Source organism: Odocoileus virginianus, chromosome X (genome assembly GCF_023699985.2).
Source record: "Odocoileus virginianus isolate 20LAN1187 ecotype Illinois chromosome X, Ovbor_1.2, whole genome shotgun sequence".
NCBI lineage: Eukaryota > Metazoa > Chordata > Mammalia > Artiodactyla > Cervidae > Odocoileus > Odocoileus virginianus.
Window position 1 is genome coordinate 47,374,374 of NC_069708.1, and position 16,592 is coordinate 47,390,965.

The 16,592-nt window shown below is 39.0% G+C and overlaps 1 protein-coding gene across 3 annotated transcripts in view; it reads left to right on the top strand.

Moving 5' to 3' along the window:
• DIAPH2 (diaphanous related formin 2) overlaps nt 1-16,592 on the top strand; it is a 953,573-nt gene that overhangs the window by 700,897 nt on the left and 236,084 nt on the right. For all 3 annotated transcript variants that reach the window (XM_070461796.1, XM_070461795.1, XM_070461794.1), the window contains one exon: nt 4,028-4,192. In XM_070461796.1, coding sequence (XP_070317897.1) covers nt 4,028-4,192 — 165 coding nt within the window. The remainder of the gene's footprint in view (nt 1-4,027; nt 4,193-16,592) is intronic.

Sequence of the window (16,592 nt, forward strand, 5' to 3'; positions counted from 1 at the left end):
AAAGTAATTTTCCAGAAATAGTCTGATTTCCCTACTGACTTCCATTGTGAAACTAGAGCTCTGTTCCCATGGAAAATAAATTTGGCCCGAGGTTGTAATAAAACACACTGAATAATTCAGAAAATTTTATAAAATCCAGCATTTCAAGAAGACAGTTATCAGTACCTGATAAAATAATACTATCACAAAATGTGAATGCACTGTGCATGTGTGCATAAGTGTGTGCATACTAGATCGCTTCAGTTGTGTCCGACTCTTTGCGTCACCATGTCTATAGCCCTCCAGGCTCCTCTGTCCATGGGATTCTCTAAGCAGAAATACTGGAGTGGGTTGCCATGTCCTCCTGCAGGGGATCTTCCTGACCCTGTTGTTGTTGTTGTTCAGTTGCTCAGTTGTGTCCAACTCTTTGCAACCCCATGGACTGTAACACAGCAGGCTTCCCTGTCCTTCACCATCTCTCAGAGCTTGCTCATTGAGTAGGTGATGCCATCCAACCATCTCATCCTCTGTCGTCTCCTTTTCCTCTTGCCTTCTGTCTTTGCCAGCAACAGGGTCTTTTCCAGACCCTGTAGTGGATCTTAAAATAGCACACCCAGAACTGTACTGTTATTCTTTTTTAACAAATCATAGTAATGGGCTTCCCAGGTGGCACTAGTGGTAAAGAACCTGCCTGCCAACACAGGATGTAAGAGATGTGGGTTTGATTCCTGGATCAGGAACATTCAATGCAGGAGAGCACGGCAACCCACTCCAGTATTCTTCCCTGGAGAATCCCATGGACAGAGGAGCCTGGTGGGCTACAGTCGTGGGGTTGCAAAGAGTCGGACACAACTGAAGCGACTTAGCACACATAGCATGCAGTCTAATACCTTTGCATTTTAAGACATTTTGCTTCTGTGATGATCATTGATTTTTAATAGACTTAACTTTAATTGTGAAAGGTATATTTGGTTTCCTTTGTATTCTTTGTGGTTAGTCTACTTACCTTTCTCTGAAGCATCCTTATCAATTAACATTCAGTAGCTTTCAGCCATAGAAGAAAGACCAGAAGGAAATGCTTTAAAATGTTCACAACACTGATTTGTTAGAAATTTTAGTTTAGTTATGTTTTTATATTTTTAAGTCACCTAAAGAGGTGGTTTTCTATATATCTTCTATAATCAGGAATAAAGTTGATAATTTATTTCTATAAATATATACATAATGAGATACATTTCAGTTCAGTTCAGTTGCTCAGTCGTGTCTGACTCATTGGGATCCCATGAACCGCAGCATGCCAGGCCTCCCTGTCCATCACTAACTCCCGGAGTTTACCCAAACTCATGTCCATTGAGTCGGTGATGCCATCCAACCATCTCATCCTCTGTCGTCCCCTTCTCCTCCTGCCTTCAGTCTTCCCCAACATCAGAGTCTATTCAAATAAGTCAGCTCTTCGCATCAGGTGGCCAAAATATTGGAGTTTCAGCTTCAACATCAGTCCTTCCAATGAACACCCAGGATTGATCTCCTTTAGGATGGACTGGTTGGCTCTCCTTGCAGTCCAAAGGACTCTCAAGAGTCTTCTCCAACAACACAGTTCAAAAGCATCAATTCTTCTGAGCTCAGCTTTCTTTAAAGTCCATCTCTCACGTCTGTACATGACCACTGGAAAAACCATAGCCTTGACTAGACAGACCTTTGTTGACAAAGTAATGTCTCTGCTTTTTAATATGTTATCTAGGTTGGTCATAACTTTCGTTCCAAGGGGTAAGTGTCTTTTAATTTCATGGCTGCAATCACCATCTGCAGTGGTTTTGGAGCCCAGAAAAATAAAGTCAGCCACTGTTTCCACTGTTTCCCTATCTATTTGCCATGAAGTGATGGGACTGGATGCCATGATCTTAGTTTTCTGAATGTTGAACTTTAAGCCAATTTTTTCACTCTCCTCTTTCACTTTCATCAAGAGGCTCTTTAGTTCTTCTTCACTTTCTGCCGTAAGGGTAGTGTCATCTGCGTATCTGAGGTTATTGATATTTCTCCCAGCAATCTTGATTCCCGCTTGTGCTTCCTCCAGCTCAGCATTTCTCACGATGTACTCTGCATATAAGTTAAATAAGCAGGGTGACAATATACAGCCTTGACATACTCCTTGTCCTATTTGGAACCAGTCTGTTGTTCCATGTCCAGTTCTGACCGTTGCTTCCTGACCTGCATATACGTTTCTCAAGAGGCAGATCAGGTGGTCTGGTATTCCCATCTCTTGCAGAATTTTTGACAGTTTTTTGTGATCCACACAGTCAAAGGCTGTGGCATAGTCAGTAACGCAGAAATAGATGTTTTTCTGGAACTCTCTAGCTTTTTTGATGATGGACCCATTTACATATCTGGTTCCTTTTATGCTTTGGTAGTAGTGGTTGTTGTTATGACTTTTATGATAAAAAATTTTAAAGCAGTGATGTAATTAATTTTAAAACAAATACTCTTCTGGAGTATACTACTGTAAGTGTAGTCCTGGTATTATTGAACCAAATTTGGGTCCACTTGCCTGCACACAGTAAAGCCAAATCTACTGACACCAGGTTATGGTGAAGGACACTGTAGCATTTATAGGCACCAGACAAGGAGAAAGGGTCTGGTTGGCTTGTGCTTAACACCCCCAAACTCCCTGAAGGGTTTTTTAGCAAAGCATTTTTAAAGGCCTGATTTTGGGGGTTGGGGCGTGTCTCAAGGTTTGTGATCAGTTCATGTACAATTCTATTTGTTGGTTGGTTGATGGCGAAGTAACAGGGTGGTATCACAAGGGTTAATGTCACCAATCCTTAGGCTCCAGTAGACCTGGGGGCTAAGTGCACAAGATCATCAAGTAGTTAAATATCTTCCATTTTGGGGGGATTTTAGCATTTGTAAAACAACTTAGAAAATGTGCAACAGATACTATTATCTAGGTACTTCAGAGAGGAGCTAAAGCAGAGAATATGGGGATGGGGTCCGTCATGGGAAGGCTCATATGATCCTACTGGGTTATACACTACTATCAGTCTCAGCAACATCTGGAAACACTAGACTTTTAATCCTCAGGGCCCTGGGCTCAGGCTTAACAAACAGCATTTTGGGTTCTAAAAAGCCATTTGGGTGATTAAGGTTCTAGAGATACAATAGAATGTCTCTCTCCCCCTTTCTCCCCTCCCTTCTTCTCTCTTTCTCTTCATAGTTCTTCCTCTCCTCCCATCTTTCTCTCCCTTTCCTTCCCCCTTCTCATATGGGATATTTGTATATGTATATACACACACATACAGGTACATAACCTATATACAGAATTCACTGTAACCTCTTTACGTATATAGAATGCATATTTAACATAGAAAATACATACTTTCCCCCTAAGTTTTTGTTGCTATTTCCTTTTACCTTATCTAGCTCATAAAAAGATATGAGGCAGTTTTCTGATGTTTGTACTTCTGTGCTTTCACTTAGCAAACATGTTCGTGATTATACCTTAAATAGTTCTGCCTCAATTATAGATTTTCAAAGCTCACTAAACAATGTAATGACTACAGCAAGTTGTTATGGGCTGCATTGTGCTCCACCCACTCCAAATTCATATGTTGAGGCCCTAACCCTCAAAACTTCCAAATGTGACTGTATTTGGAGATAGGACATTTAGAGAGGTAAGTAAGTTTAAATGAGGTCCTTAAGGTGGGCCCTAATACAATATAACTAGCATCCTCTTAAGAAGAGATTCGGACACAGACAACAAGGACAGAGGGACCACCAGGTAGGGACACAGCAAGAAGGCAGTCATCTGCAAGCCAAGGAAAGAAGTTACAGAAGAAAGCAGACTTGCTGACAGCTTAATATTGGATTGCTAGCCTATTAAACTATGAGAAAATGAATTTCAGTTAAGTTACCCAGTCTGTGGTAATTTGTCATGGTAACCTTAGCAAAGTAATGCGGAAGTATTTACAGAAATGATGATATAATTCAATCTTAACATCTAATGATTACCTTTAAGGTACCATGTGGATCATGTTCCTTAACAGAAAGCTACAGCTTTACAAAGAGTGCCAGAGACCAGTATGAAAAACTATTCACCATGCACAACAACATGGTAAAGCTCTATGAGAATATTGGAGAATACTTTATTTTTGACTCTAAGACTGTGAGCATAGAAGAATTCTTTGGTGATCTCAGCAACTTTCGAACTCTATTCCTGGTGAGTAATACGTCTTAAAGTCTTGCTTGTTGCTTTGATTTTTAAATGGTTTCTTCCATAAGAATTTTATTTTATTTACCTATTGACAACATTGATTTCATGTTATAGCCCTTTACCAGGAATTGACAGATATTTTATACCTGCGACCTGAATAAAAGTTCTTGGCTGGCTTGCCGCATAATGGGAACCTAAATGAATTATCTTCAACTTTAGGCACACATGGGAATTTTCCTGCTGAAATTTTATAGAAAATGAATGAGTTGGTAGTCAAATGACCCTGATTCTTTAAACAGCATAATATTATAATTTTACCTAACTTAAAAATTAACATCTAAAATCCTTTTCTACTCAATGTATTAAAATGCTGTGATTGATGAACTAGTTTCTTTCATAGTCTAGATGAGAAACTGATTCTAAATTGGACGATATAAATGGCCTGAAATACCTAAAGTTTCTTTAGGAATGTGGGCTCTCCTTCTTCAAACTGTAACTGTTGGGGGTAACGGTAAATATTAGCATTAATTGGCAGTAGATCATCAGGGTGCCAGTTACGATGCTAGAAGAAAGCAAAAGCTTTGTTGTATAAATGCTGTAGAAATACTGCTTTACATTCAGTGAAGGCATAGTAAAGCACAGTCTCTGTGATCTTTATGATCCTAACATAAAGATGTGCCTAATAGTTGATATCGATCAAGTCCATTTTTTAAAGAAGGAATTCTAGCAAATATGCCCAGCAGGAAGATCTGTCAACAAACTAATTCATTGCAGTTTGAGGTATGTTTCTATCCTCAAAGCAATTATTTACTAAATAAGGCTCTCTCTTTTAGTTGATGGTGTTGGCCTCATGAAAGAATTTGATTTTGGTGTCATTTACACAGTCTATGAGCTACAAACATACTTGTAGAAAACATTTGCTTTCATCTGCTGATTTAGGACATGTGACCCAGAGCACACCCCAGCTTTGGTGATAGAAACTAAACAAAAGACTTTCATAAATATGATCATTTGTCTTATTTTTTATTGAGAATATTAGCTTAGTTTGGCCTTTGTTCTTTGACCCTTAATAGGCGTGCATATTTTATTTTTTAGTAGTAAAAGGTGTTCTATTGATAGAGTTTTTTTTTTTCAAAACTTTGAAGTTGTAAATACGACATAAACATAAGAACACACTCATAAGTACTTGCATTATTTTTGAAAAGAATAAAAAATCGGTTAAAAGGATTGGGGACTAGTAAATATACTTCAATTGACACACGGAAAAGAGAAATCAAATAATAGTTTGGGTAGCATCAATGTCTGTGGGTGAAGAAAGAGATAAATAAATGTAATTAATATTGTCAATCTCTATGAAAAAGGATTTTGTTTTAACATGAATGGGATCCTAAAACACTGCTTGTCATATTATGTGCCCCTCATCTCCCCAATACATGGACACTGAGTAAAATTTGCTATACTTTTCTCATGTTGCAGCATTTATTTAAGGACAGTTCTTCTGTGACAGCCTATGTTTAGTCTTATTATCCAGTTGCTTAGAAGACTTCCTAAGAGCTATATTTATATTATCTCTCAATCATAACTTAATTTTAAAAAGCTAAGGATATTAATGATAAGAAGAACTAATTGTATGTCCTGGTGCTCTCACAAATAAGCTATGTGGTTAGGTTAAGTCATTTATGTTTCTAGCTAGTTAGCTAGTAAGTAAGTTAGGAAATGACAGAATTACGCTACTGATCTCTAAGAACTTCTTTCTTTTCAGAGTCTATGATTCATGGTGGGAATTAGAGAGAGATATTTGTACTACATACATAAACAGGGTATGTCTCTTTGTCTCCTGGCTTCACTGTGGGTGTAGCTTGAGTACAGGGAAATGATTTATTTGTCACAAATCTTTCTCGTTGTAAATACCTGAAGTCCGGTTTTGTGTGCATGAAAGTTACCTTCTTGAGAACCTGCTAAGAATTTGGGAGCTTTCATAACAGGTAACCACTCCTACACTGTATCTTTTGTCAGCCATTGCTATCTGTCCTACTGAGTACTACTTCTTCTATTTACAAATCCGTGTCAACTTACTGGCATGAAAAGTAGGTATGCAACTTTTTAGCCGTTTTGAAGTTGGATTAGTCGTATAATGTCTCTGGGGTTTCCTCATTTATAAAATATGGGTGATAGTTCCTTCCATGTCTTCCTCACCACGATGTGAGAACACATCATAACCTATTCTGTGCAGATGGAGAGTATTACTAGTCATTCTTTGCCCATCCGTTCAATTATTACTTGTTTAGAGCCAGCTTGATTTGGGTAATGCTCTAGTCCAGAGATCAAAGGAAGAGAATAGTTTCTATACAGGAGTGGAGGGAGATGGACAAATGCAATATAGTTTGATAAGTGTTGCCGTAGGAATATATCAGGGTGCTATAATAATACAATAGAGGAGATGCCTAACCCTGCCAGAGCTGCCCAGAGAAACCGTCAAAGAGAAAGTGACATTTAGGCAGTCTGGAAAAATCCACAGGACTTTGACAAGCTAACTTTGACAAGCAGGTTTAAGGGTTTTACACCTGACCTATAAGCCGAAGACTCCTAAATCAACATCACCAACTTCAGTCAATCATCTGTGCTCATCATGGCCCTGTTTCATAGTGCACTTAAAGTGATTTTACTCTCCCAGGGGAGGGAATAGCCCTGAAAGAGAGGCCAAAGTTGTCATTGCCAAAAGTTCCCATTTTCTTAGTGCTTTGTGTGTTTGGCCTTAGGGTTCTTGGCACTTAAAAGCATAGTGGACTATAGATGGAAACAATAAAATACCAGTAGTGCTGAGAAGAAAATAAGAGTTCTGATTCATGTACTACCAAAAATTACTTCCAAATGAGCTCAGAGTTTCATCTTGGGAGATTTATTTGGCATGTGTAGCATAAACAAAATGCAGATACCAAAAAAAAAAAAAAAAAATCTTCCTAAAAAAGATAGCCTCTAAAGGATGGTGCAAATGGAAATAAACATAAAGGGTTGGACATTATGGACTAAGACCTTTTTCAAAACAATCACATTCAAATGAATGAAAGCACAATTGGATAATATCTATGAGATGTTTCTCTAAAAGTTATTCATATCATTCCTATTATATATTACTCAACTAATAAGGATATTCTAGATGTTCAGTTGCATGTCCTATATATTGACATAAGGATATATGTAACTGGAAACATTTCTAAATTCAGAATTAAGACTGTTTCTAGCTAGCTTCTCTGAGAGCAGGAAAGTTTTTAAAACTACTTATTAATACAGGCAAGGTTAATTAATAACACCTAAAATTAAGTTGAATATTTTGTGGAAGAAAATTGAATTCCATGTTTATACAATATCGAAGCATCTCTTTTGCTTATTCTCCTTTATGCTTCATTCATTCTACTAGTTCAAAAGTTGACTGCACAGTCTTTTTTCTTTCAAGATATTTTGAATAGAATATTCAAAATCAGTGAACCTTATATGTTTCACCACCATGCAGTATCTTGCTAAGGCATAAAAATTAATCTCAGCTGTTGGGAAATGTTCGAGGCAAGTATTATACTTCAATAACTTTCATAGCTCCAAATAAATTATAGAAAATATTTCTTTTCTCTTTTAATTCTGTCAGTTTCCTGCTGCTTCTGTGTTTTTGTTTTGCTTTGTTTTATAAAGAACAATCTGTTACCTAGGCACTCAGTAAATATTCACTGTGTGAGCATCCTCATATACTAGAAATAGAGGAATCGGGCTTTATAAGATTATTAAATTCATTGACCTAACTTAAGAAAATGTTATTATTACTGTTAAGAAAGCTAGAAAATTTCTCCTCAACAAAATAAGTATTTGCTACTGCTCATCTGACAATTAAACAATTTTTTTGAAAAATCAAGACTTTAACCATTTTTCAACACCTCTTAGACGACCATTAAAACGGCCAAGTGTTAGGCAGTTAAGTGATATCTATAAATCTGAGTTTTATGCCATTGTTCAGTCTTTTTGCCTCTCATGCTCAGTTGCTCAGTCATGTCCAATTCTTTGCACCCCCATAAACTGTAACCTGCCAGGGTCCTCTGTCCATGGAATTTTCCAGGCAAGAATGCTAGAGTGGGTTGCCATTTCCTATTCCAGGGGATCTTCCCGACCCAGGAATTGAACTCGTGTCTCCTGCATTGGCAGAAGTATTCTTTACTATTCTGCCACCTGGGAAGTCCCTTGTTGCTTCTACCTCCTAAATCTTTGGTCTTCATACATTTCTCTTCAAACCCGCTGACTCTACTTTAGTTCTGGTCCCCTACCATCTCTCAGGTGGACTAGTACAATGATGATCTGACTGGTCTCTCTGCCTCCATCTCTTACCATTTCTAACTTCTAATCCATTCCCCACATTGTAGTTAGAATAAAGCTTAAAAAACCAAACAAACAAGATAATGTTACTTTCCTGACTCAAGATTCTTTAATGACTTGTGTCCTTAGGATAAGATCAAAATGTTGAAAATAAAAGTGGTTTTCAAAAGAACGAAGATTACCTTAAACTCAGACCATCCTAAGTTTGGCTGAATAAGCCATAATCACTTAACTTGAACTCTTCTCCCAGACTGGGAAAAGTCGAGTATGGACAGTGTGGAAGCAGCAGAACAAAACAACCGGACCTAAACCTCTTAGAACAGAGAGAAATTTGGGGAGCACAGCATCAAAACTGAAGGCTCGAAGGCAAATGTATGATCGTCATCCTGTGTTAATTGCTCCTGTAGCTAGTGCAGCATCAGAAGTTCTGACAACCAAAGTCACTCTTAATTCTCAGTTAGGGATGTTCTTTCTTCTATCTTAGAGTAATTGTTCTTTTAAAGTGTAACCTTATTTGAGAGCCCCTTGTAGCCATTTTGGCGTATGGAGATTAGTTAATTTTGAGAAGCTTTCATTTTCCTCAAGCCATTTTCCTCTTTACAAAGCCTCAGTCATATCTAAATCTGAACTATAACTGGAAATCAAAGTGAGTATCTGCATTGACTTAGACTCAAACAACTAAATTGATGATATATAGTACATTTTATTCATTCATTAAAGACAATTTGCCTTTAAAGAAATGAGGATGAATTTTTACATAAAGGATTGTGCATATAATTCCTGATCTAAGAAGACTAAGTTATTTTGACATATTTTTAAGCCTTCAATTCACAAAGCACTTGACATTTAAAGGAAAATTTAGTGCAATATTGTAAAAATGGTGGACTTACGTAAGAAACAAAATGTTCTTTAACAAAGAAGAGTCTTCATCAGTAATACAAAATCTATTATGTAGAGTTCCATTATCCAAAATCTATTAGATGCTTCATAAATTGATGCATCTTTGCTTTGCCAATAAAATGGTAATTAGTATTATTAATATTATAAGAGCTTCCCTGGTGGCTCAGATGGTAAAGAATCTGCCTGCCAAGCAGGAGATGTGGATTCAATCCCTGGGTTGGGAAGATCCCCTGGAGAAGGAAATGACAACCTCTTCCAGTATTCTTGCGTGGAGAATTTCATGGTCAGAGGAGCCTGGAGTCACAAGAGCTGGACACAACTGACAGAGTAACACTTTCACATTCATAACATTATGAAGATGCCCTTGAGAAACAGCAAAAATGTGCCTGTTCCTCTTGAATAGTATAGTTGTATTTGAAGCAAAATTTCTCATCGCCTATGAAGTCATATGTTTACCATAGTAACAATGATCCAGATATCCCCAATTATTTCTTCTTTACCCCCATTGGCAGGACTCGAGTTCTCTGCAAAGTCTCCACTCCCACAAGTACATGTAGAGTCATTTCATTTGGGCTCAAAAACATGTCATCTATAGTCACTACTTGATACTTGCCCACAAATATTAGTGCCTGCTAGTCTAGGGTGATAAGAATATAGCACTGAACAAAGACAAAGTCATGCCCTTTCTGTCCTACCGCTCCCACTCCCCTCTGCTGAATACCTTTTGCTGGCAAAGCTACTTGCGTTGCCCTCAATGATAATGCCCACATCTCGACCAAGGTTGCAGTCTCCTGATGTTCCAATTTTACCATCAATCCTTGCAGTACTAGACTATGGGGTTATGCTCAGTGCACACCATGCTTCCAAGGACCCTTCTTAAAAAGTTTCTTTCTTTCTTCTTCTAATTCCTTTCTCCTTGGAGAATTAATTTTTTTTTTTAATGTTCTAGAGACCTAAAGGGGATCCTAAGACTATAAACCCCTCCATTGCCATCCTTCCTCCCTTAAGCAACTAGGAAGGAATCTTCCTTTTCCTAGAAGTAAGGGATAAATAAAGCACCAGTATAAATCCTTTCATGCAAATCAAGCCCTCAGGTCCCACCAGCTCCCTCTTTTTAATCACACACACCCAGATAATTCCCTTTGAGCTCAGCTGGGACCACCCTGGCTACATAGCCCTGGGTTTATTTTGAGCTATTGCAACTCTTTGAAAATATGCAATCCATGTAAAATATATGGTAACATTATTAAGCAGAATATTTGACCAGAATACCTCATTCCCCAGCTATGCCACATAACAGATTTTACTGTGTTATACAGACATCACTGAATTCCTCTTTAGAAAACAGTGTCACCTGTCAACTTGGATTCTGTTTGACTGTTTACTTTGGGCCAGAAGTAGATGCCCTATTTTTCTGATATTATTGTTCCTTGTATGAAAAAGGTAAATATTGTAAGGAACTAAAGGAAGATGTAACAATGGCATACATGGATAAAGAAAACTCACATTCCCCAACATGAGAAAAACACCTACTGGTATAAATGATTCTAAAATGTGTAGACATTTTAGGTTAATATTATAAAATTTTAATATACCATGTATGTGTGCTCAGTCACTCAATCATGCCCAACTCTTTGTGGCCCCGTGTACTGCACCCTGCCAGGCCCCTCTGTCCATGGAATTTTCCAGGCAAGAATACTGGAGTGGGTTGCCATTCCCTTCTCTTTAAGTGTTTCTAAATGTATTTCTCTAAGTTTTCAGAATTGTTTATGGCAAGCTGGATACCACCCTTTAGAAATCTAAGACAGTGTGATAGCTACACTGAAAATTTTAACAAAATCAGGTCAATACCTACTTTTCTCATTAAAGTCTAGTAATAACTAGAACCAGGAAACAAAATACATTATCTTTAGTTCTAGCAATAACACCTCATTTGGAATTTTTCAAGTAAGTGTTCCCCATAAATAAGTTATTAAATTTATTTCCAACCACCAGGAAATTATGCTGAAATTCAGCTTCTGTGCACTGGTGCCAGATCAGATCTCGGAAACAGAGTTTTGGGTGAAGTAGGAAAGGATAGCTTTATTGATTTAGCAGGCAAAGAGAGACACAGTGGGTTCAGGCCCCACCAAACCATGTGTCCCAACCCAGGAGGATTGGGTGAGGAGTATTATAGCAATGGTTCAAGGATAGAGTTGACAATTTGGATCAGGGTGTGTGCCGGGTCTGTATTCCTTTAATCGAGCCTCACATGGTCTGCTGATGAGCTGTGGTTCTTCAGGTTATCAAACTATGAGTTTCTCTCTGGAATGAAGAATGCTCCATCAAGTAGTTCATCTTCCATTTGTTGGGGGTTTTAGTCTGCAGAAGATCTAAAAGATGTTGTTAGGTGGATCCCTTGACATGGACATCACCAAATGGTCAATACTGAAATCAGATTGATTATGTTTTTTTGTGGCCAAAGATAGAGAAGCTCTATACAGTCAACAAAAACAAGGCAGGGAGCTGACTGTGGCTCAAATAATGAACCCCTTATCACAAAATTCAGGCTTAAATTGAAGAAAGTAGGGAAAACCAAAAGCCATAAAGGTATGACTTAAATCAAATCCCTTACAATTCTATTGTAGAAGTGATAAATAGATTCAAGCGATTAGATCTGACAGAATGCCTGCAGATCTATTGACAGAGGTTCATAATATTGTATAGGAGGTGGTAATCAAAACCATCCCCAAGAAAAAGAAATGTAAAAAGGCAAAATGGTTATCTCAAGAGGTCTATCAAATAGCTGAGAAAAGAAGAGAAGCAAAAGGCAAGGAGGAAAAGAAAGATGTACCCATCTGAATGCCAAGTTCTGAAGAATAGCAAGGAGAGACAAAAAAGCCTTCCTAAGTGATCAATGCAAAGAAATAAAGAACAATCGAATGGGAAAGACTAGAGATCTCGTCAAGAAAATTAGAGATACCAAGGGAACATTTCATGCAAAGATGGGCACAATAAAGGACAGAAACATTATTGACCTAACAGAAGCAGAAGATTAAGACATTCAGTTCAGTTCAGTCGCTCAGTCATGTCCGACACTTTGCCACCCCATGAACCACAGCATGCCAGGCCTCCCTGTCCATCACCAGCTCCCAGAGTCCACCCAAAACCATGTCCATTGAGTCAGTGATGCCATCCAACCATCTTATCCTCTGTCGTCCCCTTCTCCTCCTGCCCTCAATCTTTCCCAGCATCAGGGTCTTTTCCAATGAGTCAGCTCTTCGCATCAGGTGGCCAAAATATTGGAGTTTCAGCTTCAACATCAGTCCTTCCAATGAACACCCAGGACTGATCTCCTTTAGGATGGACTGGTTGGCTCTCCTTGCAGTCCAAGGGACTCTCAAGAGTCTTCTCCAACAACACAGTTCAAAAGCATCAGTTCTTCTGAGCTCAGCTTTCTTTAAAGTCCATCTCTCACATCTATACATGACCACTGGAAAAACCATTGCCTTGACTAGACAGACCTTTGTTGACAAAGTAATGTCTCTGCTTTTTAATATGTTATCTAGGTTGGTCATAACTTTCGTTCCAAGGGGTAAGTGTCTTTTAATTTCATGGCTGCAATCACCATCTGCAGTGATTTTGGAGCCCAGAAAAATAAAGTCAGCCACTGTTTCCACTGTTTCCCTATCTATTTGCCATGAAGTGATGGGACCGGATGCCATGATCTTAGTTTTCTGAATGTTGAGCTTTAAACCAACTTTTTCACTCTCTTCTTTCACTTTCATCAAGAGACTGTTTAGTTCTTCTTAACTTTCTTCCATAAGTGTGGCTTCATATCTGAGGTTATTGATATTTTTCCCAGCAATCTTGATTCCAGCTTGTGCTTCCTCCAGCTCAGCGTTTCTCATGATGTACTCTGCATATAAGTTAAATAAACATGATGACAATATACAGTCTTGACGTACTCCTTTTCCTATTTGGAACCAGTCTGATTAAGAAGAGGTGGCAAGAATACACAGAAGAACTATACAAAAAAGATCTTCATGACCCAGATAACCATAAACAAAGCTAGTGGAGCTGATGGAATTGCAGTTCCAGAGAAACATCTACTTCTGCTTCATTGACTATGCTAAAGTCTTTGTGTGGGTCACAACAAACTGTGGAAAATTCTTAAAGAGATGGGAATACCTGATCACTTTAGCTGTCTCCTGCAAAACCTGTATGGAGGTCAAGAAGGAACAGTTAGAACCAGACATGGAAGAACAGACTGGTTCCAAATTGGGAAAGGAGTCTGTGAAGCCTGTATGTTGTCACCCTGTTTATTTAACTTATTTGCATCATGTGAAATGCTGGGCTGGATGAAGCACAAGCTGGAATCAGGATAGCCTGGAGAAATATCAACAACCTCAGATATGCAGATGACACCACCCTTTTGGCAAAAAGCAAAGAGAAACTAAAGAGCCTGTTGACGAAAGTGAAAGAGGAGAGTGCAAAAGCTGGCTTAAAACTCAAAATTCAAAAAACTAATATCGTAGCATCCTGTCCCATCACTTCATGGCATATAGATTGGGAAACTATAGAAACAGTGAGAGACTATTTTTTGGGCTCCAAAATCACTGCAGATGGTGATTGCAGCCATGAAATTAAAAGATGCTTACCCCTTGGAAGCAAAGCTATGAGAAATCTAGGCAGCATATTAAAAAGCAGAGATATTACTTTTCTAACAGAGGTCCGTCTAAAGCTATGGTTTTTCCATTAATCATATGTGGATGTAAGATTTGGACCTTTAAGAAGGCTGAGCTTTAATGAATTGATGCTTTTGACTGGTGGTGTTGGACAAGACTTGAGAGTCCCTTGGACTGCATGGAGGTCAAACCAGTCAGTCCTAAAGTAATCAATCCTGAATATTCATTGAAGGACTGATGCTGAAGCTCCTATACTTTGGCCACCTGATGCGAAGAGCTGACTCATTAGGAAAGACCCTAATGCTGGGAAAGGTTGAAGGCAGGAGAAGAAGGGAACGACAGAGGATGAGATGGTTGGATGGTATCACTGACTCAATGAATATGAGTTTGACAAATCTCTGGTGTTGCACAAACCAGTACTCGAGAAACCAAGCACCGCACTTGGAAAGTTGGAGAACTCAGGTTTATTACACCAGCGGGCCCAGAGGAGTTTACACTCCAAGCTCTGAGCCACGAACAAAGGGATTACAGAGTTTTTATAGACAGACTGTAGTGGGCAACAGTAGCTGTTAATAGGCTGGTTTAAATTAAGGGTTTCGTGCACGCGAACAGTGGTCAAGATGGGGAGGGTATGCCTGACCTGGACAGGCATGATTAAGCAGGTTTGCAGGGGTTGGGTGATTGCAAAGAGCAGGACAACAGTGAGTGAGATAAAGTCCAGTTCCTAGTATTTCAAGTCCCCACTTTCTGAGACTACGGGACCTATGTGATCTAGACTTTGCAAGGGGCAAGCTGAGTTACAGAGGCAGAAGGAGAAGGAAGTTATGTAAAATCTTAACTTGTCCTCTTTGATGGGAGATGGTAAAGGACAGGGAAGCCTGGTGTGCTGCAGTCCATGGGGTCACAAAGAGTAGGACAGGACTGAGCAACTGAAAGACAAATCCCTTGAGGTGGAACCAAGGCTGAACTGTTTCCTGGCTGTTCCTCCTTTGCCTCTGTGTGCCCTCCCTTCCCTGATTAGCAGCTGTTGTAATCTGCCCTTTGGAACTCGGAGAAGGTCATGGAGGCTGTAATTTATTCCCTTCAAACAAGAAAAGGTGAATGCAAAAAGGCTTCCATGCCCAGGAGTCTCACAGGATCCTACTAGGTTTCACTAGTAGGAAAGTTATAAGATAAGCTAGAAGGTATATGAGCTGACCTTCCTGGTGGGCCTGAGACTGGCCAAAGCTATTGATTATTATCAAAGTCTGCCTGTTAAAACCTAAGTAGGAAGATGCCAGAGGCTAAAATACTACTGGTGCCACCCTCTCAGCTTGCTGTTTTTTTTTTTTTTTTTTCATTCTGCTTCATCCTTATTTGTTCATTAGAAAAGAGGCCCTAGCAGTACAGGCAGTAGGAGACAGGACTCTCCTTGGAACCATAGCCATGGAGCTCCTTTTTCCCTATATATCCACTCCCTCTTCTCCTCCCCACACTTCCTCTCCAATTCTTTTACCAAAGTATTTAAGTCACTTCATCTAAGAAAGCCTCCCTACTGCCCCAACTTTGGTCTAGACATCCCTTCTGGGCTGTTTCATACCTCCATCCTAGCACATTTTACCCTGTAATGTGTTAATCTCCAAATCCTCTGTGATCAGAACTACTGTGATTACTCTGTGATCAGCCTACCATGGGTCAAGCGTAGTGCTAATCACTAAGTGTATGTATGTGTGTGTGTGTGTGTGTGTGTGTGTGTGTGTGTGTGTGTGTGTATATACATATATATATATAATTCATTGACTTAGTGAATTATTTCAGCAATGAATGAACCAAATGACCAATGATGAAGAAAATCAAAAATTTGGCCATCCAGATCTCACAATCTGGTGGGAAAGAGCATTGAAGCAACAAATTCTAATAATAAAATGATACATATATACAAAGGGCTTGTGAGAGGAGAGGAGAGAGACATTTGTTTTGTCTGATTTAAGGAAACCTTCAAAGAAGTGACATATATAGGAGCCTTTCACATTTAAAGGAGTCCTTTCTTTTTCATTCTTCCCCAACTGATTTGGTGTTAATGTTTAGTGGTAAACATGTATATTTCCTAGTTTTATATGATGAGTTCAATGTGGAAAGATAGCTATTTCATTTACAGGGAAGCAGCTTTCAGGCAGTTATTATGATCTAAAGGTTATTCCATCATATGCTTGGACAAGGAGTAACCAAGCTTCAATTACTTCTTGTGACTGACAGCTCTCTTGAGCAATAGGTCAATTGAACCAATTTATCTAAGGCAAAACCAATTCCTTAAAGACTGACTTGTCTGGTGTTACTTTGGAGTAGTAGGTCTTATTCGGGGATGATCTTGCTTCCCAGGAGACATTTGGCAAGGTCTAGAGACACTTCTGCTTCCTTGGTGGCTCAGAGGTTAAAGCGTCTGCCTCCAATGTGGGAGACCGGGATTCAATCCCTGGGTTGGGAAGATCCCCTGGAGAAGGAAA